Source organism: Macrosteles quadrilineatus, unplaced genomic scaffold, assembly GCF_028750875.1.
Source record: "Macrosteles quadrilineatus isolate MER2022 unplaced genomic scaffold, UCM_ALF_1.0 Scaffold_5__1_contigs__length_97177068, whole genome shotgun sequence".
NCBI classification, from domain to species: Eukaryota; Metazoa; Arthropoda; class Insecta; order Hemiptera; family Cicadellidae; genus Macrosteles; species Macrosteles quadrilineatus.
Genome location: NW_026542598.1, coordinates 8,243,709 through 8,270,098, shown reverse-complemented (window position 1 = coordinate 8,270,098; position 26,390 = coordinate 8,243,709). Strand labels below are relative to the sequence as shown.

The 26,390-nt window shown below is 33.8% G+C and overlaps 1 protein-coding gene across 2 annotated transcripts in view; it reads right to left on the bottom strand.

Moving 5' to 3' along the window:
- Positions 1-1,755: 1,755 nt before the first annotated feature.
- LOC128995319 (basic helix-loop-helix ARNT-like protein 1) overlaps positions 1,756-26,390 on the bottom strand; it is a 168,313-nt gene continuing 143,678 nt past the window's right edge. For both annotated transcript variants that reach the window (XM_054420303.1, XM_054420302.1), the window contains 6 exons: positions 20,337-20,426; positions 11,359-11,470; positions 7,899-8,117; positions 4,795-4,948; positions 2,607-2,713; positions 1,756-1,910 (listed from right to left, as the gene is read on the bottom strand). In XM_054420303.1, the coding sequence (XP_054276278.1) occupies positions 1,756-1,910; positions 2,607-2,713; positions 4,795-4,948; positions 7,899-8,117; positions 11,359-11,470; positions 20,337-20,426 (837 nt within the window). The remainder of the gene's footprint in view (positions 1,911-2,606; positions 2,714-4,794; positions 4,949-7,898; positions 8,118-11,358; positions 11,471-20,336; positions 20,427-26,390) is intronic.

Below are 26,390 nucleotides of genomic sequence, written 5' to 3'. Positions count from 1 at the left end.
TAGTAAAAGTTTCATCATGTACGCAAAATACACATTTTGTAACCGACCATTTCAGTCGCTTGGCCATTCACCAGTTATTCAAAGATCAATCAAGCAAACTATAACAGTTTTCTTACTATCCTTAAGAATAACATAGGAATTTTAAATTTACAGATTTTTTAAATTTGCTCCGTAACTAGTGGGCGCCTAACAATGCTTAAACCTAGAAGAATATATATTAAGGAGGAACACTCGAGTTTCGTTGAAGCCCAGTCGCACCCTGCTGCCATACGGAGGAGGGATAGGAGGCATGTTGATCGGAGAAATACATAATAACATTTTTTAAGGCTAAAGGAACACACCACCAAAACAACATGGACATACACCACACTGCTGTGGGGTCCCATTGACGCCGCCGCACACCAGCGATAGTAGGGCCTTCCCTACTTAGCGGCCATCGTAATAACTTGCCAAAATAAAAAAATCCCAGGCTGAATTTTTAACATGGGTATTTTGCTTCTTACAAGGTTTGTATTCATTGATTGAACACTGGAATAAAAGAACATAAAGAAAAGACCAAAAAAGGTCTAGTGGAAAAATCTTTAATCCCTCATCATTGCTGGTCCAAAATCCTTGTATGAATTTTGAAGAGACAAAAATTGTCCATAAGGAACCTCACTTTTTAATACGTAAACTCATTGAACCCAAAAAATCCCCGCATTAAATGTGTACATTAAGTTTGCAGACCAACCTAACAGTCAATCTTGGGTTGAAATCAGGCCACTATGGGCTACCCACTCTTGACATTGAACTAAGAGGATAGGAAACGTAATTTTTCAATTAGTAGGGAAATCATAAGTTCTCCTCAAAATTTGCACGTAATTAACTCGTAGTAAGGCTCGTGATAGGAATAAACAAAATTTACATCCCCTTTTTTTGCGGCATTGTACATCGCACCGCCATTTTGTTGGTTTTCATTTTCCAGGAATCACGCAATTTTTGGTTGTCTCCGTGTCTGGATTGGTCGACCATGAGGCTTCATTCTCATTGGTGGCGCCATTGCGAGCTGTGTGATTAGCGTTTCATTGTTGTGTTGTGAGCTATTTACCCTATATCTTATTTGTTCTTTTCCTGCATATAGATTTTTTTTTATCGGTTATACTTTGCATTTTCATTTTGTATCATGACTTATAGTTATAGTTGTAGTGTTCTAATGTTGTAATGTATGTGATAGTTAAGTTTTTTTACATGAGTGTTTCGATTTTTAGATTGTTTAGACCTTTTTGATGTGTTAGAATTATAGCCAAAAATACTACAAAGAAGTACGTGTAAAACTATCTTCCAGGATTTTCAGGTTTTGGCATTTTACGACCAGAATAATAAATATCAAAACACTGCTTCTAAAAAAACTGGTACATTTTCAGAGAGAGTACATTAGACATTTAACTTAACTAAGCCCACTAGCCATATATTTACACTATTTACACTATACAGTACTTTAAGCATCACCTCAATAGTGTATATTGGACAAAAATTGTTCAGCTTAGTTCCGAATCATTTAAAAAACACCACCAATCAAAAAAAAAATTTTTTTAATGACTGGTTTTCATTCCTTGAATGAATGTTTAAGTGAAAATTAGGAGGGTTAATATTTAAATTATTTAGTTTTGATTTAAATATTGCTATTTAGTTTTAGGTGTTATAATACTGTATTGACAAATGTTCTGTCATTTTATGATGTAATGACATACATTTTAATGGTTGTAGTAACAATACTTACGTGACGAGTGAGTTGATACAGATAAGTGACTGGAAGCTGTCATTATTTTCCGACAGTTCCAAATATCCACAAGTCTTTAGGTAAATGAAATTACCATTTTTGGTCTGAAGTCGATAACAACTCTGGCCATAGGATGAGCCTCGGAAAAACACTGCAAAATAATTACCATATTTAGAACTAACTTAAAATATTTTCTAGAAAAAATTCCAAAGTAAAATTGTAAAAACCTTCTACACTATTGAAAAAAAGGAAATCTTTGAAACTGTTAATGTATACTATTATTTAAGGTTAATTTGACTTAGTCTAACAATATTTGCAAGACAAAATAACAATCAGTGATTCAGTGATTGTGTAGCCAAAGCGTTTTTGTTATTGTAATTATCTGCAATCCAAACAATTATTTCCCCTATTTTCAATAATATACAAGGAAGATCCATATTTGGGGCAAGCTCCAATTAATTTGAATTGTAGTTAGCCCCAAAAATTAATTACTCCAACTTATCGGAAACGTTGGTAATTTTCAACACTGTAATTTCCGTAAGACTAAGATGTATTTTTGTTATACTGTGGAAGCTTTCCACACAGCCAGTTCTATTATACGATGAAAATGATTTCAGTCACTACAAATGAAAATATAAAAGATGAAATATTGTTATCGTTAGCACAGCTTATCAAACAAAGCTTACAGAAAAGATTTTGGTGATTCGAATTAGGAATGAAGAGTAGTATTTTTTTATCAGTTTTGTTACCATTCACAATACCAAAGAATATATGAAAACTCTGGTTTATCAAATGCAAGTTGAATGTGTTTAAGTAGGGAAGTAACTGCCAAGTTATATATACGTACTCTGGCGTAGGCCCACCATAGTCCATCGCATGTCTTCTTTGTGCATGTATTGAAAACCTGGCACTCCACATACTTCTTCAGACAAATAACCTGCCACTATAGATATCCTGTGAACAAGTAAATAGTTTAACTAAAATGTTGCTTCATTGATAATTGATTGATGATAACTATCAAAATTATCAATGAACAGGTTGAATTATCAGGATGAACAAATCTGTTTCAGATTGTAAAACAATATTTAATAAATCTGATTCCACAGTTTCTTTTTCATTTATTTTTCCATTCTGGTTCACATTAAACTATGCACTAGTGTGTACTAGCATTGAGTATACATGTATAAGAGGGACCATATAACGCTAATATAACGGTAGTTACCGATTTTGGCAACGTAGTTTGGGCCGCTTAGGCGCTTACGCTTGGTTTGCGTGGTTTGGTGTTATATTACATTACATGATGTAATTTTTAATAAAACTTCTTGGTCATTAAATAGAGTTGCATTGCATTTGTAAAACTGAGCGCTTGCAACAGCGCTTAAAACTTGTAGATTTAGTTAAGTAAAATTGTTGCAGTGTACAGCATAGGTAAGATTCTTCAACATGCTGCCAGGAGAGCTGAAAGGTGACAACCCTAAAACCTTGAAAGCTGAACTCACCCGTTGGTTCTGCAAGATGCCATTCTACAGCATGAAAGAATTTATGGACTTGCAGAATTTTGATTGTATTTGACAATTCATCTCATTTTTTTAGCGAATTTCCCATATAGGGAATAAGCTATTTGTATTAATATTGTATTGACGCCTTTCAAATCTCTAAGATTTTGAATACAGATTTTCTGTCTGTCTGTCTAAGCAATGTAATTCTTAGGCCAAACATTGGAATTAGGAATAATGCCCTATAAAATGAAGTTATCACAATGAAGAGCTGGCAGGGACTGGGGAGAATCAAAGGCTGAAGGTCTGGAAGTTTACATGTCCATTGTTGAATAGTATAGCTGGTGAATTCACATGAAGTAGGCTACAACTCGCCACAGTAATTTGGATTTTCTTTGGACTAATTTTAAGGTTATATGACTATATGAGGTATTTTTATATTGCATATTTCTTACAATAATATATTATTCTATCTAAGTAGGTTGTGATTATTCTAGATTATTGACAAACAGAGGATAAATATGGTGAGAATTGATATAAATGCATAAATAATGATATTGTAGAACAAAAGGGGAGATGCTATTTCTGGTGGGTGATGGGATATTATTAGATACTAAACAATATATAATGAAGTAACACAATATTAAAAGGGAGAAACATTTTAAATTACTGGTAACATATTATCATGGGGTAGTAACAAACATTATATGAGAAACACACACAATTATAGGGAAATCCAAATGAATGATGAATGGATGACAGGTATTGCTACATAGAGAAAAGAATTTATTTATAGAAATAAACACATCTGCCTTAAAAAATAAGGTTGCCAATGATTCTGAAAAAATATACACTCAAAATATTGAAGGATTATAACAGCTATAAGACTGATTAATTTTGATGTTTGCCATATAAATGATTTCTCATTATAGTCAATGAACCTCTCAATGTTTCATGGATAATAATTTTCAAAAAGGATCTGTCCAAATCAAATTGTTTCCAAAAGTTCACAAAAAATTTGATAATGTTCCTCTAGAACCAATAAACAATCCAATGAACTCCATTTTTGAAATTTTGCTTGAAATATTCAAAGGTAGATTCGTAAATTTTTTTTCCTCATTTACTTCATTAGCCTGGTTTAGGTTTATTTCAAATCGAATTGTTGGATCGAGAATTATCCCTTTGTTTGTTTCTCTTACGATCAATAAAATATCTACTCTTCTGGTGCTTCCGTTAGAAGAAAGACAGTGTACTTCATGCACTTCCCATGTATTATACCTTTTTACGAAGGCATTTGCTATAATACTTCTTATTTTGTGGTGCCTTGTGTTTCTTAGAAGCTCACCAAACGGACAGAAGCCAAGGGCATGTACAAGGGTTTCAATCTCACCACAGGCATGCCTGCAGCGGTTATTGCCCTGACTTCTGCCGTGAAGGACACGCACTGGCACCACATTTGCAATCATTTTTATACTGTCTTTCCACTCAGATTCTGACAATCTTTCTTTATTAATAATTAATTATAAATACAGTATTTACCGGTGATCCGTGTAGATGATGCGGCCGTCCAGAGTGTGTCTGGTGATGAACTCTTCTCTACAAGCCTCCATCAGAGACAGAGTCGTGATTCTCTTCTCTCTGAATGGCTTCACTACAGCCACCAAGATTATGTCATTGTGATTTGGCGGACTGTCTGTAACATTTTTAGGAAATTTGGTAAACAAAATGATAATGAACTAGTGAGTTTTAAATTTTAAATAATAATAATGTCAGGAAGTTTTCAATTTGAACCCCTTCTACAACAGTTTATGAGAAGTTTTATGTAATTTTGCTTTGAAGAAAAATAAACATAAAGCTGAAGGAAGTCAGCCTAACATGACAACACATTAAAAGTTTAGGAATTTTCTTAACTTAATTTGTTAATGTAATAGCTCTAACTAACGGATACAATAATGTCACTGTGAAGTAGACATTTCACTCTCATTTCAAAATTCTAACCAGTTTTGGAATTTAAAAATGGGAAAATGAGCTACTGATCTGTGCTGCTGTAAACTATCGTTTTATCTCTCACACACAAACTTCTTAACTGTAACCAACTCAAAGAACTAATTGAAAACCGTAGCATCTTTTATATCCCCATCAACTAACAGTAGGAACAAAAACTTGCTAGTTAGTACATAGACAGTAGAATATAGACATATAGACAATTAGTACATATAAACTGGCTGTGACATCTAGACAGGACACAAGGTCAACGACATAATATAGAGTGGTAATAGTAGCAATCATAAAAATCATCCTGATTAAATTAAGGTAGGAAAGATATATTATTCCATGTTTTGAGGGAATATCAAAACAACCAAAACTGTATATTTATTTAACATTACATATGATGAGTAAGATAGAGCATATAGATTCATGTACTGATTGAGTAGTTTTAAATAACCAATTTTTAGCTGGTGGACGACGAAAATTTATATTTTTACAAAGGAATTCTAGCCTTATTAAAGTTAGCTTTAAAATATAAGTGATAAAGAGAAACCGATGCTAATTTAAAACAGAATTCACAAGTCAAGGCATACCCAAGTTGCTAAAATACATTTGCTCACAGTAAATAAACCTGTCAACAATTAGCCTACAAACCTACACCTCGACTACAAGATTTATGACCTGAAGGAGCCCAAGCTATGCATAAATATACTTTTTTGCTAAGCACGATCAAAACAAAAAGTAATAGTTTCTCCAATTAAATGAAAATTGAAGTTTGCAACAAGTTAAATTGTAATTTCTCAAGCAATCAATGCAAAGCAGGTTGTGGTGTGTAATAATGCATTGTGTAAGCTTCCTTTTTAAACAAGTTTCTGGAACGTTTGATTGGCCAGATGGTTGCCTAGCGACATGAGTCTAGACCGCCATCGCCATGTGTATCCGTTGCAATTTCAACCTTCAGTTAATTATTTAGTTTTATTGTGTTCTATTCAGCATTGTTCTCAATAATGTTTTTGTGGTGTACTTTTGTGAAGTTTAAAATGAAACTGTGACAAAAGGCATTTTTACATTTGGAATACTTTAGTTTTTTACTTAAAGAACAGAATTTGTTGTGAAAGAGGAAAAACTACTTCAGTTGGAAAGAGTTCTTAACAGTGAAAATTCTCCTCATCCGAGAGATTGACCCTTCTGTATTTTATAAATCATTGGACCTGTGGCTTAATTCAAATCAATGGATCAAGGAATTATAACACAGCTAAAAAACCATTGGTGGTTGATGAGATTTGAACCTGAAGTCCCACACTCCAACCACCAGACCATCTAAACCAATCTTAAAGATTATTTACTTATTTTTAAAAATTGCATCATAAAAATTATACATATTATGATGATATTTACGCTTAACATCAAGCAATTCAAACAGAAAAAAACATTTTGAGAATAAAAGAAAAATTAACCAAACTACTTACTTCAGAATCTTTGGACTATGACATAATTATAACAACAATTGAATTATTATACAATGAAAATATGCAGCCGCAAAATGAAAAAAAAAATCTTTGTTAGCAAGTTTTAAACAAAGGTGTTGGAAAGAATATTGTGTTACAAGTTAAATAAACTAGAAAGTAATTTTAAATCTTAAATTACATTATAGTTGCCAGGTAAATGAAACTGTCACCGCCACAAGATAACTTATTGGCTATTGGTTTTTAGGTCCACTAGAATAGCATCGTAATGACAAAGTTCCTACGGTCAACTTTTTTACTCAAATAATTAAAAAGTTGTAAAGAGCATCAGTAACCTTTTGTCAGACTAGTCAATATTGTCAGTGATTACTAAATGGATGTTTTAACCCTATTAAACACTGCAACTGTACAACATTGAGTTAATGGTGTAAGTGCTTTGAGAAAATTAGCTTTGTTGGATAGTACAAAGTTGTATAAATATATAATATAAACGTAAAGTTAACTCTTGGATAGAAACAACAGTGATAATGTGGAACCGCAATTTATTTTTATATTCTGAAGTAGACTCCTCGTCTATACATAAACCAGTTGTAAAAGTTTTTGTATTTTAATAGAACATAGTTGAATAAGTCTCTAGCATTGAACTACTCTAAAAAAGAGTTTATGATACAAAAATATTACGGTTTATTATTAGGTTGACCTCCCAATTCGGCTTGGTTGAAAAGTGTTTATGCACAAAAGAAATTAGTAATTGACAATAACACGCTGACGGCTTAATTCAACTATATTTTTATTCTAAAATTTGCAACAACTTTCTAACTATGTGTCAAGGCGTGTCGTTGTTGTAACGCATCTATTTATAAACTTTGTATACAAAAGTGCACATTCTATTTATATGGACCGGCTTTAGCCAGCTTTATACTCCGAGAGAACTTGGTTGACTCAGACATTGTCAATTCTGTTTGCCAATGTCAAACTTTCATTTTCTCTCATAGTTTTAAGTACCATCACGGTTTATTTGACTTGAAAGATACCACAGTATACATTAAGTTTTCTTTTCAGTATTGCCTGATGGAAAAGTTGGTTTGCTGCAGCACACTATGATGGAGGCTTTGGTCAATCACATTAATATTAATTAAGTAAGGACACCTTTCCATCCAACGTTCCCCAGATGCAATTGTTAGCTACCTGATCGACGTGTCTGTGTGGGTGGAGGCGCGCGCAAGTGCCCCATGACATGCACCAGCTCGTACTGAGGCTGGTCACTGCGGCTCTGCGCTCGCTGGCGCAGTCTGATGTAGAAGCTCCGGCGCAGTCGCTGGTCTTCCTGTCCTGGCATGGAGGTTGAACTGCATGGAGCCGGACTGTTGTACACCGAGTCAGTACTGTTGTCGTCTGCGCCTGCGTCTGAAAATATAGGAAATTACAAATTAAATAATGGCATTTAAAATCACTATGTTTGGGTTGACATTCATATAGATATAGTTCATTACACCACCAAAACGGGGAATTTTATCAATTTATACCTTAATCCTCTATACTTGATAGTACTTTGAAACAGTTAAAGTCTTGGATTTGAAATGTTATGATAACACTCTGTCATGGACAAACTAAAATATTAATTAATTAGTTTTTGCAAATTGTGTGCATTTAGCAACCTTAGAGAACATAAAAAAGATACTACTGCTGCAGTACTAACAATTGGCAATAAAAATAAAAATAATTGGGTTGGATAAAAAGTGTAGCTAAATGTATGATGGGATTTGCAAATCGTAAATAATCTATGATTGTTATTTCTATGAGAAACCTAATCACACAAAGTTTTAATTATGTTCTCTTTCTAACACCGTTGCAGAAATGTGGATTGTTCCAATACTATCAACTCCTGGGAATCAAATCTAATTTTAGGGCTGAATCCTAACCGAAAATTACAGAGATATTCTAAACTGTTAATTTTTAATAAGGTTAAAATTAGTTGTGCACCAAGGATGGTTGAAAGAGTAGCAATAGTGAAGCAACTAGCCTCCATTACAATCTCTCAATGTAATCATGATCTCTGAATGACCGTAAACTAACATTCATTGAGTGTCAATCAAGACATACACTCAAGTGGAACGTCATTCTTGCGTCGAGCTTGTCTGTCGACTGTCTGAGTCCGACAGGGATGAAAGATAGCTGATTGGTAAACTGATTCTTGGAATGACGTTTTCCACTTTTCTGTAAGATAAATGCATTGACCTCCAGCAAGTGTTCTGGTCTATAAATATTTCATAGTATTTTCTCCTATTGATATTTGTTTTTTATGTTATTTAATTTTCGTATTCCTGAAATAAAGTTTGATACACATCATATCCACAAAGTTTCGAGTGGGGGCCATTTCCTCTTAAGAGTGTTTGTGTTTCTTCAATTTAAAATGTTGCTTGCGTGAAAAAAAATAAATGAAAAAATGACATTATAAATCATAAATATATAAGATCACAAAAAATAAATCCCAGAAATACATACATGTGGACAGACATATGGGATAGTGAAAACTTGCGTACAAAAAAATATAAAATATTAACACACAAGTTTTTACAGAATTATTTATAACACATCAAAAACTTTCAATAAGATGGGCTAATTAAATAATTACCTTTAAAGACGTTAAACAACATAACTGAATAAAAAAAGGTTGAAACCTCGCCTTAAACATAGGTGGCAATTTACGGCAGACATTACAAGGAACAAAATTAGGACTGATTTGCTTGTGCAACCTGCTTACGGGTAGTAGATAATCTAACCTAATTAATCTGACCAAACGAGACAGCATTTTGAGTTAAGGGTTTGTCAGCTGTGGTGGGCAACTCACTGTGGCGAAGGTAATGAGACAGGAGACAGGACCACCTAAAATGGTGATCAGCTACAGGGAGGTAAACTGGAGAGGTTGATTTATAGATGCAAATCTGATCAGGCATTAAGCTACTTTGTCTGTGTTGATTATTCAGAGTTTTACTTCTTACTCCTTCCAGGTGAAAAGCATAATTTTGTGTCTTTTAGCAAACGAGTTGGCGAATCCAGCCTGATCATACCATGGGAACGGGGTTTATGGGGTAAGAATTGGATTTTCTAATTTTGGACCCTCTTAACATAAAATTTAATAGTTCTCTCTAAAGAATTTTAAAGAGCTTAAAAAACAAATAATTTAGTATATTTAAGTGTTTTTCTAGGATTATTCCTTACATAGAAAGTTTAAAAAAATTTAAATTTTTATGCTATTCTTATGGAGAATAAGTAAACTGTTGCAGTTTACAACAGACCTCGGTACTTGTTAAACCTAATGTTATTGAAATAGATTTAATTAAAATAGATTTAATTTACCAGAAAATTGTGGACGTCTGGTAAGTCGCAGAAAAGTGGGAGGGGTCTTAAATTAAAGGTCTTGACCCCAGGGACTCGGGAAAAATAGCAGAATTCCCATAAAGTTACCAGAAAACGAGATATAACGTAAAATATCCACCATAAGAAATGCATGGGGACTGAAAAACGTCTGCATTCTATCAGCTGTTACTTATTTATTTGCAATGTTTACATTTATTCCGAAAGTCAATGTTGGTAAATAATGTTTAAAATGAATTGTGTTTATTTTTTTACGTTTTATAATGAGTGAAGTAACTAGACAGGGAAGGGGAAGACCTGTCTACAGACTATATTTGGTAAATATAGACTAGACACTATTGGTGAAAACTATTTGGTCTTACAGAATTATATATATAGATTAAAAACCAAATCAGGCAAAAAAGAATGCGCTTAGTCTGCAGGTTTGTTGCGGCGGGGTATTTTAAACTTTGATTGTTTAAAGAAAAAAATTCCTAAAAATTTTGGCAAGACTGAAAACACAAAAATCTTTCACCAACACATTGTTTTCAACTCAAAATGTGTAACAGAAATTTTAAAACTTAAAAATAGTTCAAACAAAAAATATATAAAAAACAAAATCCAGCAATTATAATTTTCAATTAAGTAGCTCACGGGTGTTTGTAAAACTGCATTGTAACATGTGCAGTAAACTGTAAAGGGGGTAAATTTAATAATAAAAATTCTCTACATAACTGAGTTAATAGAGCTGTAACTTGTCTAGTAGAGTCAAGCTTCTAAATTGATATTCCAAGAAAACAAGCACTGGTTTTGACAAGATGTTCCAGTTGTTGATATTTCATAAACTTGCAACATTTACAATTTATTCACAGTTTAATACACCTCTTAAGGAAAATACATCTTTTATACTTGGCAAATTTAGTTTTACATGCAATCTTATTTTTGACACTTTCTTATTTCATTGCAACCTGTGAATTTAAAATATCTTTGGCCTAAGTATTTTAATTTTGCATATTAAGAAGACTAGGATCTACAGTGTTATTTGCAAACAAACTTCACTTTGTAACAAAATCTATTCCAAATAGATTTTTACCTAATTGGCATTATTGTTAAATACAAACAACAACAAAAATTACAATTGTATTACATCGTGGTACCTGTTACATTAGTTTTTACCATATCACTATTAGTTTCCACCGGTAAATAAACAACCCAGTCAGTCTGTTTTATATGGGAAGAGCTATCCCCACTGGGAGTAATAAGCCGAAGCACTTAGTTACATTTCACTCACCACTGGTAGCAGCACTGATGGCTTGATCTTCGTCTGGAGCGAGGTTGCGTTTCAACTCGTCGTAATCTTCCAGACAAGTCAAATTGAACAGCGACTGGCCCATTAACTCAATCTGTAACAAAAAAACAGAAAATACAATCACTGAAACAAATTTAGTCTTACACTTTCAGCACATAACCTTGCCATTTATGGTTAGATCAGTACAGTACGTCCCAACATACAATGGTGTGTATTTTCAGGCGATGATGAGTGAAAGATTATAGTTGAATGGATGATATGACTTTTTTAATGGCTAAGATCAGCTGGTTTTTAGACAGGACCATTGATTTTCATTGGTTTTTGCACAATGATCAAAGACAGCTGGGTCCAGTTTAGAACGCTTCTGACTCTTCTCAGGATTGAACTGGGAACCATATGATTAACAGGCAAGCACTATAACCACTCAGCTACCCAGCCATGTGGCTATATGGCCCAAAATGAATCTTTCTCTGCAACAATCTGTCTATATTCTACCATGTTCTCTGCTCATTGCCTCTCATTTCCAAGCCACAAGGTTCTTAAGTATTCCTAAATCCATCTTCCACGTTCCAATCATTTTACAGGACAACAATTGACTTTGGTTGTACAGGTTTTTTAAAGGCTTTAACTTTATTTCCTTATATTCTTTAGTTTCTAATTTCTTTTCAGGCTTTAAAAGTGTCTCCATCAGTAAATAGACAGTAACGTATCCAAGCTACTCAGTATCATAGCAATTTTATGATTAGCTAAAACAAAATAATTATTAGCTGACTTTTGACTTTGACTTACTAGTATTACATTACAAAATAATACTGAAACTAAGTTTTGGACAGTTGGTATAGATGCATTTGATTAGTATAGGTAAGTTTGGAAATATGGCCAATTGCTACACACAAACATCATAAAAAGAACATACATCATTTTAACGTTTTACAGACAAGAGACAACTTTTTCTTATCGATATACAAGATTGTGACAGTTTCTGCAACAGGTGCTATAATGAATCAAGAAGGGAAAAAGAATTGCTCAAATATAAACTTAATAAAAAAAAAAAACATCAATAGCGTATCTTAGAAGTTTACCTATATACCCCGATGACTCTACCTAATTGAGTGGTACAGAAGGTTGTACCAGGGGTATTTTCAGCAGCTGATACCCACGTGTGCTGATTGTAGATATGCTTGGCTCAGCAGGGGACCACTTTGATTGAGACAAACACTCAAACAGGTTGGTTTCTGACGCACAGATTTATTCGCTCCTTACATGGTCTGAATTAGTATTCCAAACTTTCTTTTGGATTTTAATTGGCGCATAAAAGCCGAGATAGCATTTTAAGAATTTTGGCCAACTCAGTCCAGTAAATGTATTCCTCAACTACATAGAACCGAGCTTGATTTTGAATTAGGTCTAAAGCATTTTGATTTAGTGACCTGGGTTCAAATCCTGCCATCACTAACGACTTGATGTATGTGATAACACTATGAACATGTGGTTTTAGTTTTTAAACATAAGTTAACTTATGTAGACAGATATTAAGGATTTTTTTTCTTTTACGGCAAAAATTTCTCTGTATTGGAGGATTCCCAATACTAAAACCATACTAATAATAACAGACATTATGTAGAGCTGTACAGCTTAGTGCCTGATTGGTAATGGACTAATGGGGTTTGACTGGTCACTGGTTCATTCCTTGTGAACAGTATAGAGCTTTTTTGATGGTTCTGAACTGGAACCAGCTGTCCTTGATCGTTGCTCAGCTACAAAACAGCTGGTCTTGGTCAGTTACTAAGTTATCTCAGGGATTTCACTAAATTAAAAAAAAAACACGATAAAATACCCAGTAGTTGTATTGCTATCTTAATATTAAACTCTTTTTTAAAGTAAAAAAAATTATATATAAAAAATCGATTGCCCAAATACAAAAGACAAACATAAATTAGGCTATATAAATATTTACAACAAAAAAAGTCTCAAATTTACTAGGCACAATTATAAATCATATTACAATGTTTAATAAAATCAACATGTCTGCATGACAACATCAAAGATTCCGAAAAGCTGTTTGCTTGATAGGTGCCTTTCAGAGTCTGAGCAATTCTACATCATTATAAAATGTAGGCCACCAATTAATTCAGAGAGCAATAAAAGCCTTGCAATTTCCTTTACGATCATTAACACTTAGATGTCATTGGGGCCACAGTCTTAATACGCATTTACAGATATTCTTTCACCTCAATTAGACTCGACTCTATAGTTTTTGTATTATTTTCTCTTTAAAGAGAACTTAGGCAAACTTTTTCAATGGTACCTATTTAAAAACTCCTCATTTATTTGAAAGGGAATTATTAATGCCTCTATATTATGATGTGAATGGTATTAGTTTCTATCAAAATGTATGGTAACACTTTAATTTCAGTTTCAGTAAAAGCAATACTGTAAATTAATTCATGTTGCTTGGGCTGGGTAGCTGGCTATAGTGCTCGCCTAACAATCTAAAGCTTGCCGGATCGATCCTGAGAAAATACAGTTGCTTTTTAATGCTTCGAAACTGTACCCAGCTGTCCCTGATCATTGAGCTTTAATTAAATGATCCTGACTAATGAACCAGCTGATATTAGCCAGTAATAAAGCTACACAGATCATCTAACTTCATTCTACACTCATCCTTCACTCATATTTGGGTTAAAATACACAACTACTAGTAGGTGATGTCCCCATCTCAATCAATAATGATAACGGCACCATGTTGGTGAGTCTATTCAAATACTGTACTCTTTTTTAGCGAATTTCCCTATAGGGAATAAGCTATTACCGTAGGTCTCATGGTAAGACTTAGTCCCGGGACCGATTTACTTTTTCATTTTGATGTTCCTAGAAGCCAAAAACACCATCCGTTCAAATTCATATATATATATAGTAGCCCTATTTTTCTATTTTTCATATATATATATATTTATATATTTATATATATATATATATATGTGTCCGTCAGCACGATAACTCGAGCAAAAATGATCCGATTTCGATAAAATTTGGTACAAACATGTAAACCTACGTTTATTCGAACGAGTTCGCGAGCCAGCATGATCGGACCATGGGAACGGGGTTTTATGGGGGGATTTATGGGGTAAAAATTGGTTTTTCTCATTTTTGACCCTCAAAACATAAAATTTCCCAAATTTCTTCTAGACCATTTTGAAGAGCTTAAAAAAACAAATAATTCAGTATATTGAAGTGTTTTTGTATGGTTATTGGTTACGGAGAAAATTATAAATTAAAAATTCCCATGTTATTCTTATGGAGAATAAGTAAACTTTTGTAGTTTGCTTGTTTATGCATATATTTGGATCAAACTTGGCCAATCGATTTATTTTATACTAAGCTGTTAATATTTTACTGAAAAACACACTTTATTACCCTGTAGGCAGCAAACCTAGGTACTCGTTAAACCTAATGTTATTTGAATAGATTTAATTGAAAATCAAATCAGGCAAATGGAAATTCGCTTAGTCTGCAGGTTTGCTGCTGCGGGGGTATTTTATATTTTGTATACAGCCTGTACATGGGTGTTGGGATGTCTTATTCCACCAATAGCCAATACTAATAATAACACTTAAGTTCCAACTTCACTACAATTTTCCAGTTAGAAGTAGAAAACTACCATTAAATAAAAACATTACTGCCACAGTGTTTGTATATGAATATTTGCAATACAGTATATATTACAACTCAAATGTAATAAACATGGCTATAATCAAGCGTTATCCAACAACGTGGGTGGATTTGGAATAGTCATAACTAACAAGGGATAATAAACCCAACCACTTGATTCGGGAAATTGTTACAATGAATGAAGTATTCCCGTCCAGAACTAGGATAATTTGTTACAAACATACTCATGTGTAGGTCGATCATCGCCATGAGTGGACAGAAATAACTCTACTGCAAATACTGTAATGCAATAATACCCTGGCCTAGGATGATTCATTAACTATTTTACAATGAATTCAGTTACTTAAACTTGAATAAAAACACTGCAATCAAGACATAACTTTTGTGATGGACATTAACTGATGGAAAAGACGGCACTAAACAGTTCTTCTGTTTGTATTTGATTGTAAAATATTTTTTAATTAAGCATTTATCAACTTTGTGGAAATACTGGACAATTATTTTTTATCTCTAATTTTTAAATTACACCCTTGATATAATATGACACTTGTAGGTAAAGTATTCAACTATCTCTATAATCAACTATCTTCTTTTGTATATTTTGTTTTAACTTGGACAACTTGTGAGCTCTTTACAATTCGATTTGATTGACTTAATTTACGTTGCTTTAAATGTAAAACGATCAGAATTTTTGCACTGGCATTTACTGAACATTGAGGGTTTTATCTCCTTTGACATTAAAACTTATTGATGTTGCTCCATTTAAGCATATACAGTAAATATTTAAAGTTAAAGTTGTCTGATTGATGTGATTGAAATTGGTAAATATAAATAACCACCATTATAAAAAATGTAATATGTTAAAAAAAAAAAAAAAAACTGTGTTCTCCTGTGACCAACTGAATGTAACGCTGGTGAAGATGTAAGGATACTAGAGAAGATCTTTGTAAGATCACTTATTAATGAAAAGAGTACATATATATATGAATAAAAACAATAACACTCTTTATCTAAATCAAAATGGATATCAGTTATTAAATAATCAACAGAGAAAAATTAAAAGAAATCAAATACATACTAATTTGTACACTTCTTTCAATTAGGGCAAAATAAAAAAAATAATTTTAGTGTTGTGGAATAGTATCTTATGATGTGGAATAGTGTTCCCTCCTAACTTTCATAACATGCTTTCTACATAGGAATAATTTTAAGGCACTTTACATTTAAAGTGGTTTCCTACTCCTGTACAAAAGTAAAAAAAACCGTATGGAAAATTGTATGGTTTCCAAGAAGAAAAGATATTACAGGATACAAATAGCGGAGAGTACATAGAAGAGAGGCATCAGGTTGCAGTTGCAGCAGATTGTGTTGCAGTGCTTGGTGAGCTAGTTTAACTGTCGTCATGGAGACTGATATTGAACATCTGACACTACCAACACGTCCTATAAACTACTGATGACTACAACACTCTTATTGGGTCACTCGATCACTCAAGTATTCTTATACTGAGTGTTTAAATAACTGATCACTATAATACCCTTTTACTGTTTTACTTGAATACTTGAATATTATTTTACAGTGTTAGTCAATCACTGTAATACACTTATTGGGTCACTCAATCAATAAAGTACCATTTTACTGTGTAGCTCGATCACTAATTACTTTATACTCTTACACTGAGACACTAGAATACAATTTACTGACTAACTGGTTCATTGATTACCAGAGTATTCTCTTATTGGGCTACACGACCACTGATCACTACAATACGCTTATACTGTGTCACTTAATTATCGCTAGAATAATTCTCCTATCGTTTCACTCAATCACAAACCAACAATCGCTCTTTTACTCAGATGTTTTATACAAGCACGAATCGGTACGTTCATTTTATCCAGTGTTTGGTTAGCAAGGAAGTTACCCAAGACCAGATTTGTAATAATGCACAAAACCCTACCTTAGAAAGCGAACTGTAACAAATTAAAAAGCTAACTGCACTACTGTCCCGCCAAATACATAGGACATGCCGTTGGCAAACGGATCAATCGTCACTTGACACCTTGGCGTCACTTGGCAGTTGGCAGATGACACTTAACTGGCTGACCATCACTACAAGATCATTGTTACTTTATCTCACTGACATAGACAATCTAATCACTCCTAGTTAAATGACGACTTACAACTTATACTCACTTGGTATTTCTAAGTCTTCCAAGTAAAGGGAGTAGTTTATTAAGCAACAAAATGTAGTGGGGGAACTTCACCTCAAATCACCTAAATTTAGTGAATGGAAAATAATGAAACCACAGTTTCAATTTTGGTGAACAGGTTACATTCGAAAACTCTTATAATCATGTCAGTGTCAAGTTAATAGCCAAATAATAGAAGTATGTACAAACTCCTATTATTGAGTAGTTAAAGTGCTCACTTTGCCTGTTAATGAAGTGGATTATTTAATTTTTGATGGAAAAATCATGTTAAGCTTAACAGTTAAAAGGTTCGCCGGTTTGATCCTAAGTCAGTGGCTTGTTGAAGGTTGAAACTGGTCCCAGCTGTTCCTGATCATTGGGCTTTAAATAAATGATCATGACTGATGAAACAGCTGATCTTAGTCAGTAATAAAGCTACACAGATCATCTCACGCCATTCTACACTCATCCTTCCCTCATATTTAAGTTCAAATACACACCTAGGTCAGGTGGCGTTCTCATCTCAATTGATAAAATAATAATAAAACACATTGTTTTTCCATTAACCATTTAACCATTTTTTATGCATTTGTATTTGGAATTTTTTTATATATATTTTCATACCAATACTAAATTACGTTATTAATACTAGATTTATACTGATTTGGTTTTTTTAATCTTGAATGAGTTAACGAACCAGAATGATTAGACCATGGGAACGGGGTTTCACGTATTCATTATGGGGTAAAAGTTGGTTTTCCTCATTTTTGACCTTCAAAACACAAAATTTCCCAGTTTCTCTCTAAGCCATTATAAAGATCTTTCGGCATGTTTGCTGCGGTGGGGATATTTTAGTTTAATATTTATCAATTAATAAAACATTTTCTAAGTTGATATTTCAAAACTAATTTAAAAAAACAAAATTTGGTGGTTTTGAAAACTAAATTATTACCCTAAGAACTCAAAGGGATGTTTAACAAGAACACGGAAGCTACACCATTATTATTATACAACCAGTGATTATATCTTGTGATAAGATGTGTATAAATGATTTCAAACTTCTTGTGATATGGAACTTGGATGGTTATGGTTACGTTACAACTTATTACGCTAAAAAACACAATTACATAGCACAATACTACTAACTTGTTATTACTATGTTGTGATTTCAAGAGAATCTGATATGTATAACTTATACGTAATTTCTCTTGCTTCATGCATTCAAGGCAAACAACTCAACGATTTTCTGTTATATAACTTCAGGTTGCCTCACTTAACACAGTAACGTAACATAACAATGTGTGTAAATATTTAGAGCATTCAAAACTCTTTTAATCACTATGAAATAATAAATGACTATTGATTTCAGTACTTTTTCATAAAAAACCCTAAATTTTTTATTATTTATACAAGCCAATTTATAAACAATTAAATTAATTTACATTTATGACAGGAATAAATCAGTTACATTAATACATATAAGACTAAAACTATATACATTTTTTGACTATTTTTTTTCTCCACAAAACTAGCAGTAAGTATTTAATACCCTTGCCAGATTCCTAGGAACAATCTATCGAATACTCCAGGATTAAATGTTAACTTGTATATGAGCGATTCTCAGAATATATCTCTTGCTTGTAAGTTATAGTCTCTGTACTTGGTAACTAAGGACAGAGAGGGAATATACCACTTACCCCCACCTCCCACACTTAATACCTTTTGCACATTCCCAGCCCAGTTATGTTCTCCACAGATATTCTAAAATAACCTAGTTATTTTATAATATAATCTCATTACTTTCTTGACGATTGCAGCCAAAATGGAAGAATAAATAAATGTAAAAGTTGTGAGTATGTCACATTGAGATTCACGTTAAAACTAGCGATTGAGCTGACATTTTTGCAGGAAAACAGCCAATATACCCCAGATTGACAAAACTTAACTTTGATACTCGCCTAGAGTTCCACCTAAGAGTCTTTTTCCTGGGATCCCGAGCCCCGGTCACGTTTTGATACCTAGGAATCCTGTGATTACCGTATTTTAATCCTGCGATTAACGGGATTGCAAAACTTCTATTTTTATCTTCTTTTTCATTTTAGTAGTTTTACTTATGGAAAGTAAATATAAATAGTCTAACAACGCTTAAAACAAGTATTTGAGTGGAGCGAACAAAGTGAGGGAAGCTCTTATACTACACTCCTGTACTTGTTTTCCACATACTCCTCCTAAACAGCTGAAGCAATCCGAAGGAAATTTAGCACAGTCATAGTAACCAACTATGGGGAGGTAATATGAAATGGTACACATCGACTAAAAGGCTTTTCTCTAGGTGAATTTAAAAATACAGAAATTTAACATGGGCCTTAGAGGTTTTTTGGTCGCCACAAATCGTCATTATTTGCAAGATAACAATAAAAAGGTCTAAACAAAAGAGTCCTAACATATATTAGTCAATGCATCATCTAAACTGGCACATTACAAATACAGAACAAAGGTTCAGAACAATTGGATTATTTAATTTTGTTGAGAATAATTTACTACAAAATTAATAACTAATTAGGGTCAGCGGAATTAGGCTAATAAACCATTGACTTTGGATACTACAAGTAGACATCACATTGACGTGAACCAGATGTACCATTGACTTTGGAAATGGCAAATAGGCGTTCCCTTTATGTGAATCAATTACACCATTGACTTTGGATATTAGAAATTAGCTAATAGGCATTTTATTTATGTAAACCAAATATACCATTGCCTTTGGATACTGGCACTCGGCCCTGCACTCATTTATACACTGTAAATAAGAAAGCAGGATTAGGCCTACGAAGGTTCTGGGTGAAAATGTTTCTTAACTTAGAAAGACGGCAAAACTGCGTATTGTTACGGCCAGTTTAAAACATTTGAGGACTCAACAAGAGGACTCCACACAAATTGAAAATTACTAAAAAGTTAAGTCAAAATAACATAAGCCCAAGATCGACTTAGATAAATCACAAAATCCCAGGATTGGATTGAAGCCCCAGGATTGAGAACCCTAGGCTCCGCCCCACTGGCTCCCAAGAAATATTCTATTACATATTAAGGGATACTAACCTGTGTGTGACCAAGCAGTTTTTCCACAGTGTGGGATATGAAGATGATTCGACCGGCTCCATTGACAATCATGAGCATGCCGTCCATCTCCTGGAAACAAAGCATCGGTCAAAAATGTAAACAAAAGTAAAAAAAAAACTTAGGCTAATATGTAACGTTTTAGAAATCACTTAGAATAGCTTGTATAAACAAGTTTATATTGCAGACTTTATGACCAAGGCGGTAAAAGTGGAAATGTTTGAGGATTAACAAGTTACCAGGCTCATAATAGAAAGGGCCAATAACTATTTTGAACCAGGTGGGGATTTTTATTTTGTTGTCGTTGGAGTGTTATTGAAAAAATCGTCTTAAAACAGAGATAATGATGAGATTTGAGTAAGTTTACAACACAATTTAGTATATTTTTCTATTTAAATTTTTTTTTCAATGTACACTGAATTAGGATTATTTTTAGTAAGACCAAGATCGAGCATACATTATAATTAAAACTTGTATACTAAAACAATGGAGGAATACAAATAAAAAATAAATTAACCTAAGTGTGGGTTTTTGTCTTATCCAGGAAAGGCACACATAACAGTAGAAGCTTTCATTTGCTAACATTGTCTGAAGTTTATTTTTAATAATTTATTCATGATTATTAAGGATCGTGGACATTTTCAATTATAATTTGTGTAAAAAAGATTAAGCTTAGTTATTTCCAATAAGGGGCGATATCCATATTAATTCCACTGATAACACATGACGTATGTAAATTAAGTTTTAGTTATCCAAGAAAATACATATACAGGGTGTTCAAAAAAGGTGGGGACATTTCCTTGGGTCAAAATAAAGAGAAAATCAAGAATAACATTTTTCCAAAATCGCTTCGCTAACCAGATATTCGTAATTTTTTTATTTTTTACATAAACATTTTTATCTTTTAATATTTTCAACCGATCTTTATGAAACTTTGTATGCATGTTAAGGTAGACGAGACCCGTGTCATAAAAACATTTCATCTCGATTCAACTTAAAATTTCAAAGTGGCGGCAATTTAAAATTTGTAACACTTTTATTTAGCATTTTTAATTACTTATCAAACGATACCAAGTTCAAAAATATTGAAAAAAAAATAGCTGAAATATTACGATTTTTTGTTGTAAAATGGGGCAAACCTGACTAGCTTCTGCCTTATTCTACCCCATTTTACAAAAAAAAAATCGTAATATTTCAGCTATTTTCATTCGATATTTTTGAACTTGGTATCGTTTGATAGGGAATTAAAAATGCCAAATAAAAGTTTTCTTGAAATTTTTTTATAACATTAGCCGTTTTTGAGTAATTTTAGTTAAAAAATTAAACTGGCCGCCATTTTGAAATTTTAAGTTGAATCAAGATAATTTTTTTCTATCATTGTTCTTTTTTACCTTAACCTAAATACCAAGTTTTATAAAGATCGGTTGAAAAATTCAAAAATAAAAATGTTAAAAAAATACAAAATGGCGGATATCTAATTAACAAAGCGATTTTGGGAAAAATGTTATTCTTGATTTTCTCTTTATTTTGACCCAAGGAAATGTACTAGGTAAAATATATCCCCACCTTTTTTGAACACCCTGTATATTTTTAAATAATATATGCTTACACAAATATTGCATACTAAAGATTCTATTGCCACAATAAAAACCTGCAACCAACAAGGAATGTGTGTAAACACCAACAGTAAAGTAATAACATATTTGCTATATAGTGTGATTGTTGAGGATTTTTCCAGAAGCAGGAGAACCTACGTCATTAAGTGATGGTTTCACAATCAATGACTAAGTTGTTATGTAGATGCAACAACTAATTTGCAAGTTCCTAGCAGTAATTGAGCGCTATTACCAAGTTCCAGAAGTTAATAGGTTTAATCTAGTTGTGTACTAAGTTACAAATCAGTTTCGATCAAGTTGCAAAAAGAAAAACAACAAAAGGGGGTTAGGTAATTTCCAAAGGCTTTTTCATTTGCAGATTAAAAAAAAAAAAAAAACAACCCTGATGTAGTAAATGGATCGTTAGTTGTTATTAAATATGTTTTTTCCTATCCTCTGAGGCCAAGAAAAGCTCAGGTGTATTTTAATTTGTAATACTGCTTGTGAAAACCACCATTTCCTGACAAAACTTTAATGTTTTTGTTTCCATTTCCATTTGATTTTACTGCAACTGAAGCAGAAAAGACCAAATATTGGTCTCCTTAACACTTCCTAACCTGACAAATTTTTTAAGGAGATAAGAATAACACCAATTTGCAAATAATTGTATTTAATTTAACTTTACAACATTAATTAAAATTTATGACCAAACATTTATGATTGAACTAACATCTATTCCTATTAAAAAATAAAAATAACTGAAGTGTTTATGGCAATATGTTTGAAGCGATTGAATTTATAAAACTCAAAATTTTCAAAAATAAAACAATAGCTGCACCGGGACATGTACATAGGACAACGCAATCTGTAGTTATGATAAAATCCCCCTCGAGGGCCTTACAGAAAAGCCATGATGTATATCGTACAGAGTATGTCCATTTTGTACTTGACAAACAAAATGGTATTTTTAAGTTTGAAACTATGAATTTGGCTGAACTCTACCAAGGTTAGGTAAAACATTTAACAAGAAAAAGCCCATGGTGGGAAATACACAATACACATACCATAAAAATGTAAGGAATGAATAAGAACAAGAAGATTTGTTCAACTATCCTATAGGCCTATCTTAATTTATGGACATAAGCAGTTTATGCGATAAAACTGAATAAAACCTTCTGTATTTTTCGTGTATTATTTGTCTTCGATCTGGTATTGTGAATAGGCCTACAGTTGCTTGGTGAAATTAGCAACAGTACAGCTTAGTACAGTAGTTGCTTATAGTTTTAATGTCATTGATTGATGTTTTTTTTTTAGTTCATGTAAATACTTTGATAGTTAGTTAGACGTAGATAATTCAAAGTTTTGGTAATTTGGCTCAATAAAGGACTTACACGACAGTCTCTGCTGTGCATTATATTTGACAATTTTTACTCAGATGACCAGCGGAAACGCCCGAGTATACTAACGTGACAGCCACTAAGCTGGCGTTTACAGTTTACAGGTTGCACAACGGCGCTAATGCACTTACAAGGATCCCAGATCACGTGGTCAAATAGTGATACTCAGAGCCAGGAATGTAATACAACTAATTGATCATCATATGCAAGCAATGTAGCACGGAATGCAGAGAAACAAGTTTTTTTACACACCGTGGTTAAAAGATTTGGAAATACTTCAAGAATAAAATATCAATGGGAAGAATGATTTCGCATATATCGACGCAAGGTGCATAGTGGTAGGAGACCTTGAACAGGTGTAGTAGACTTAGTTACATCACATGTCACAACGCAAGGTGTAGTGAGGTAGGCTACGACCATCACGATGTGACAGTGACACACCCAAGCTGTATTCTGCATCAGTACATCAGCACCCAGTTGCATCAATACGTAGTTACATCACATAACGCAAGGTGTCGTGAGGTAGGCTACGACCATCACGATGTGACAGTGACACACCCAAGCTGTATTCTGCATCAGTACATCAGCACCCAGTTGCATCAATACGTAGTTACATCACATAACGCAAGGTGTAGTGAGGTAGGCTACGACCATCACGATGTGACAGTGACACACCCAAGCTGTATTCTGCATCAGTACATCAGCACCCAGTTGCATCAATACGTAGTTACATCACATAACGCAAGGTGTCGTGAGGTAGGCTACGGCCATCACGATGTGACAGTGACACACCCAAGCTGTATTCTGCATCAGTACATCAGCACCCAGTTGCATCAATACGTAGTTACATCACATAACGCAAGGTGTAGTGAGGTAGGCTACGGCCATCACGATGTGACAGTGACACACCCAAGCTGTATTCTGCATCAGTACATCAGCACCCAGTTGCATCAATACGTAGTTACATCACATAACGCAAGGTGTCGTGAGGTAGGCTACGGCCATCACGATGTGACAGTGACACACCCAAGCTGTATTCTGCATCAGTACATCAGCACCCAGTTGCATCAATACGTAGTTACATCACATAACGCAAGGTGTAGTGAGGTAGGCTACGGCCATCACGATGTGACAGTGACACACCCAAGCTGTATTCTGCATCAGTACATCAGCACCCAGTTGCATCAATACGTAGTTACATCACATAACGCAAGGTGTAGTGAGGTAGGCTACGACCATCACGATGTGACAGTGACACACCCAAGCTGTATTCTGCATCAGTACATCAGCACCCAGTTGCATCAATACGTAGTTACATCACATAACGCAAGGTGTCGTGAGGTAGGCTACGGCCATCACGATGTGACAGTGACACACCCAAGCTGTATTCTGCATCAGTACATCAGCACCCAGTTGCATCAATACGTAGTTACATCACATAACGCAAGGTGTCGTGAGGTAGGCTACGGCCATCACGATGTGACAGTGACACACCCAAGCTGTATTCTGCATCAGTACATCAGCACCCAGTTGCATCAATACGTAGTTACATCACATAACGCAAGGTGTCGTGAGGTAGGCTACGGCCATCACGATGTGACAGTGACACACCCAAGCTGTATTCTGCATCAGTACATCAGCACCCAGTTGCATCTGTTGCCGGAAATACACTAGCACTAACACTAAGTAGTTTTCCAACGGGCAGCAGTCCAACATGTGATTGCATGCGCACCGATAACTCATCACAAGTTAAATTTAGAATTTAAATTCCAATTCTACTTAGAAATACGGTTTGATCGGTTATTTTTCACATCAACCACCATGCCAATATCACAAGATAATTAACTTGAATTTTTTATTCATTTTCGTTAATGTTACATTTACATTTCCTAACCTGAGGTTGTTTGTGTTAGGGCAAGTTCCCAGAATATACAATCAAATCAAATCAAATGAAATCAAATCATTTTATTTAGCTAAAATTGACAATACATATTGCATAGCTAAGTCATGGTACAAACGTACATTATTACAATTATAAAGTTTTCCTTATAAAACTATTTACAGTAAGGTATTTACAAACTATGGCTAGACAAAAAAAATAAAGCTCAGCTGTCGCTATCTATACGCCAGGGTTTACAGCAGTCCAGTTTCTGTGGTCCAAGAACTCTAGGACGCTGTAACAGGAGATATTAACTAACTGTCTTTTTATACATCTTTTAAATTTTGAGTGGTCTGATTCCAATTTAAGATAAAGGGGAAGGCTATTATACAGTTTGATGCCATTGTAAAGAGTATGTTTTTTGAAGAAAGATGTAGCATGTTTAGGAATTGGCAAATTATGAAAATTTCGAAGTGAATATGGGCAGATCTTTATATCATGTGCTCGTTGGGGCAGATGCGGAAGTTTTCTGGAACAGTGAATAGAGGAAGATTTTGTTTGACTAAGGTGAGAGTTTCGAGAATGTATATAGATGGGAGAGTTAGGATTTTTGATTCTGAGAAGAACAATCTATCAGATCACCTTGTGTGACAAAACACAGTGTCCAATATCCAAATAATACAAATTAACGAGAATCAAACGGTCAGACTGTATTGTTGTAATTCCAATCACAGCTTTTTTGTTTGGCTGACTTTTAACGGGATTTTGTCGTATACGCCTAAACTACCATTACAGAATTAATATCCCCAGGATATTTGCTGTGCTAATATTAAACTAGGAGGACGGTGTCTAGAAGTGCCATTTACCCAGCAGAATACGCTAGTGGTAGCCTCGCTCCGGGCCGCTGCGTGCACAGATCGCTGATCGCTGCCTCATTAACAATTCATATAATTTGGCACGATTTATGAGTCTTCTACCGCTACGGGCGGCGAGTTTTTACTAAGCCGATGACTCACTCAATTGAACACAATCTGAAATATTTGTACACATAATTTAATTAGGTACTGTCTTCTAGAAAAGAAAGACACTCAACAGGGTTTATTTTATTTACGTTTTTGCCAGATTGGACCTTCAAAATGTACAGATTTTCTCAATCATTTTACCA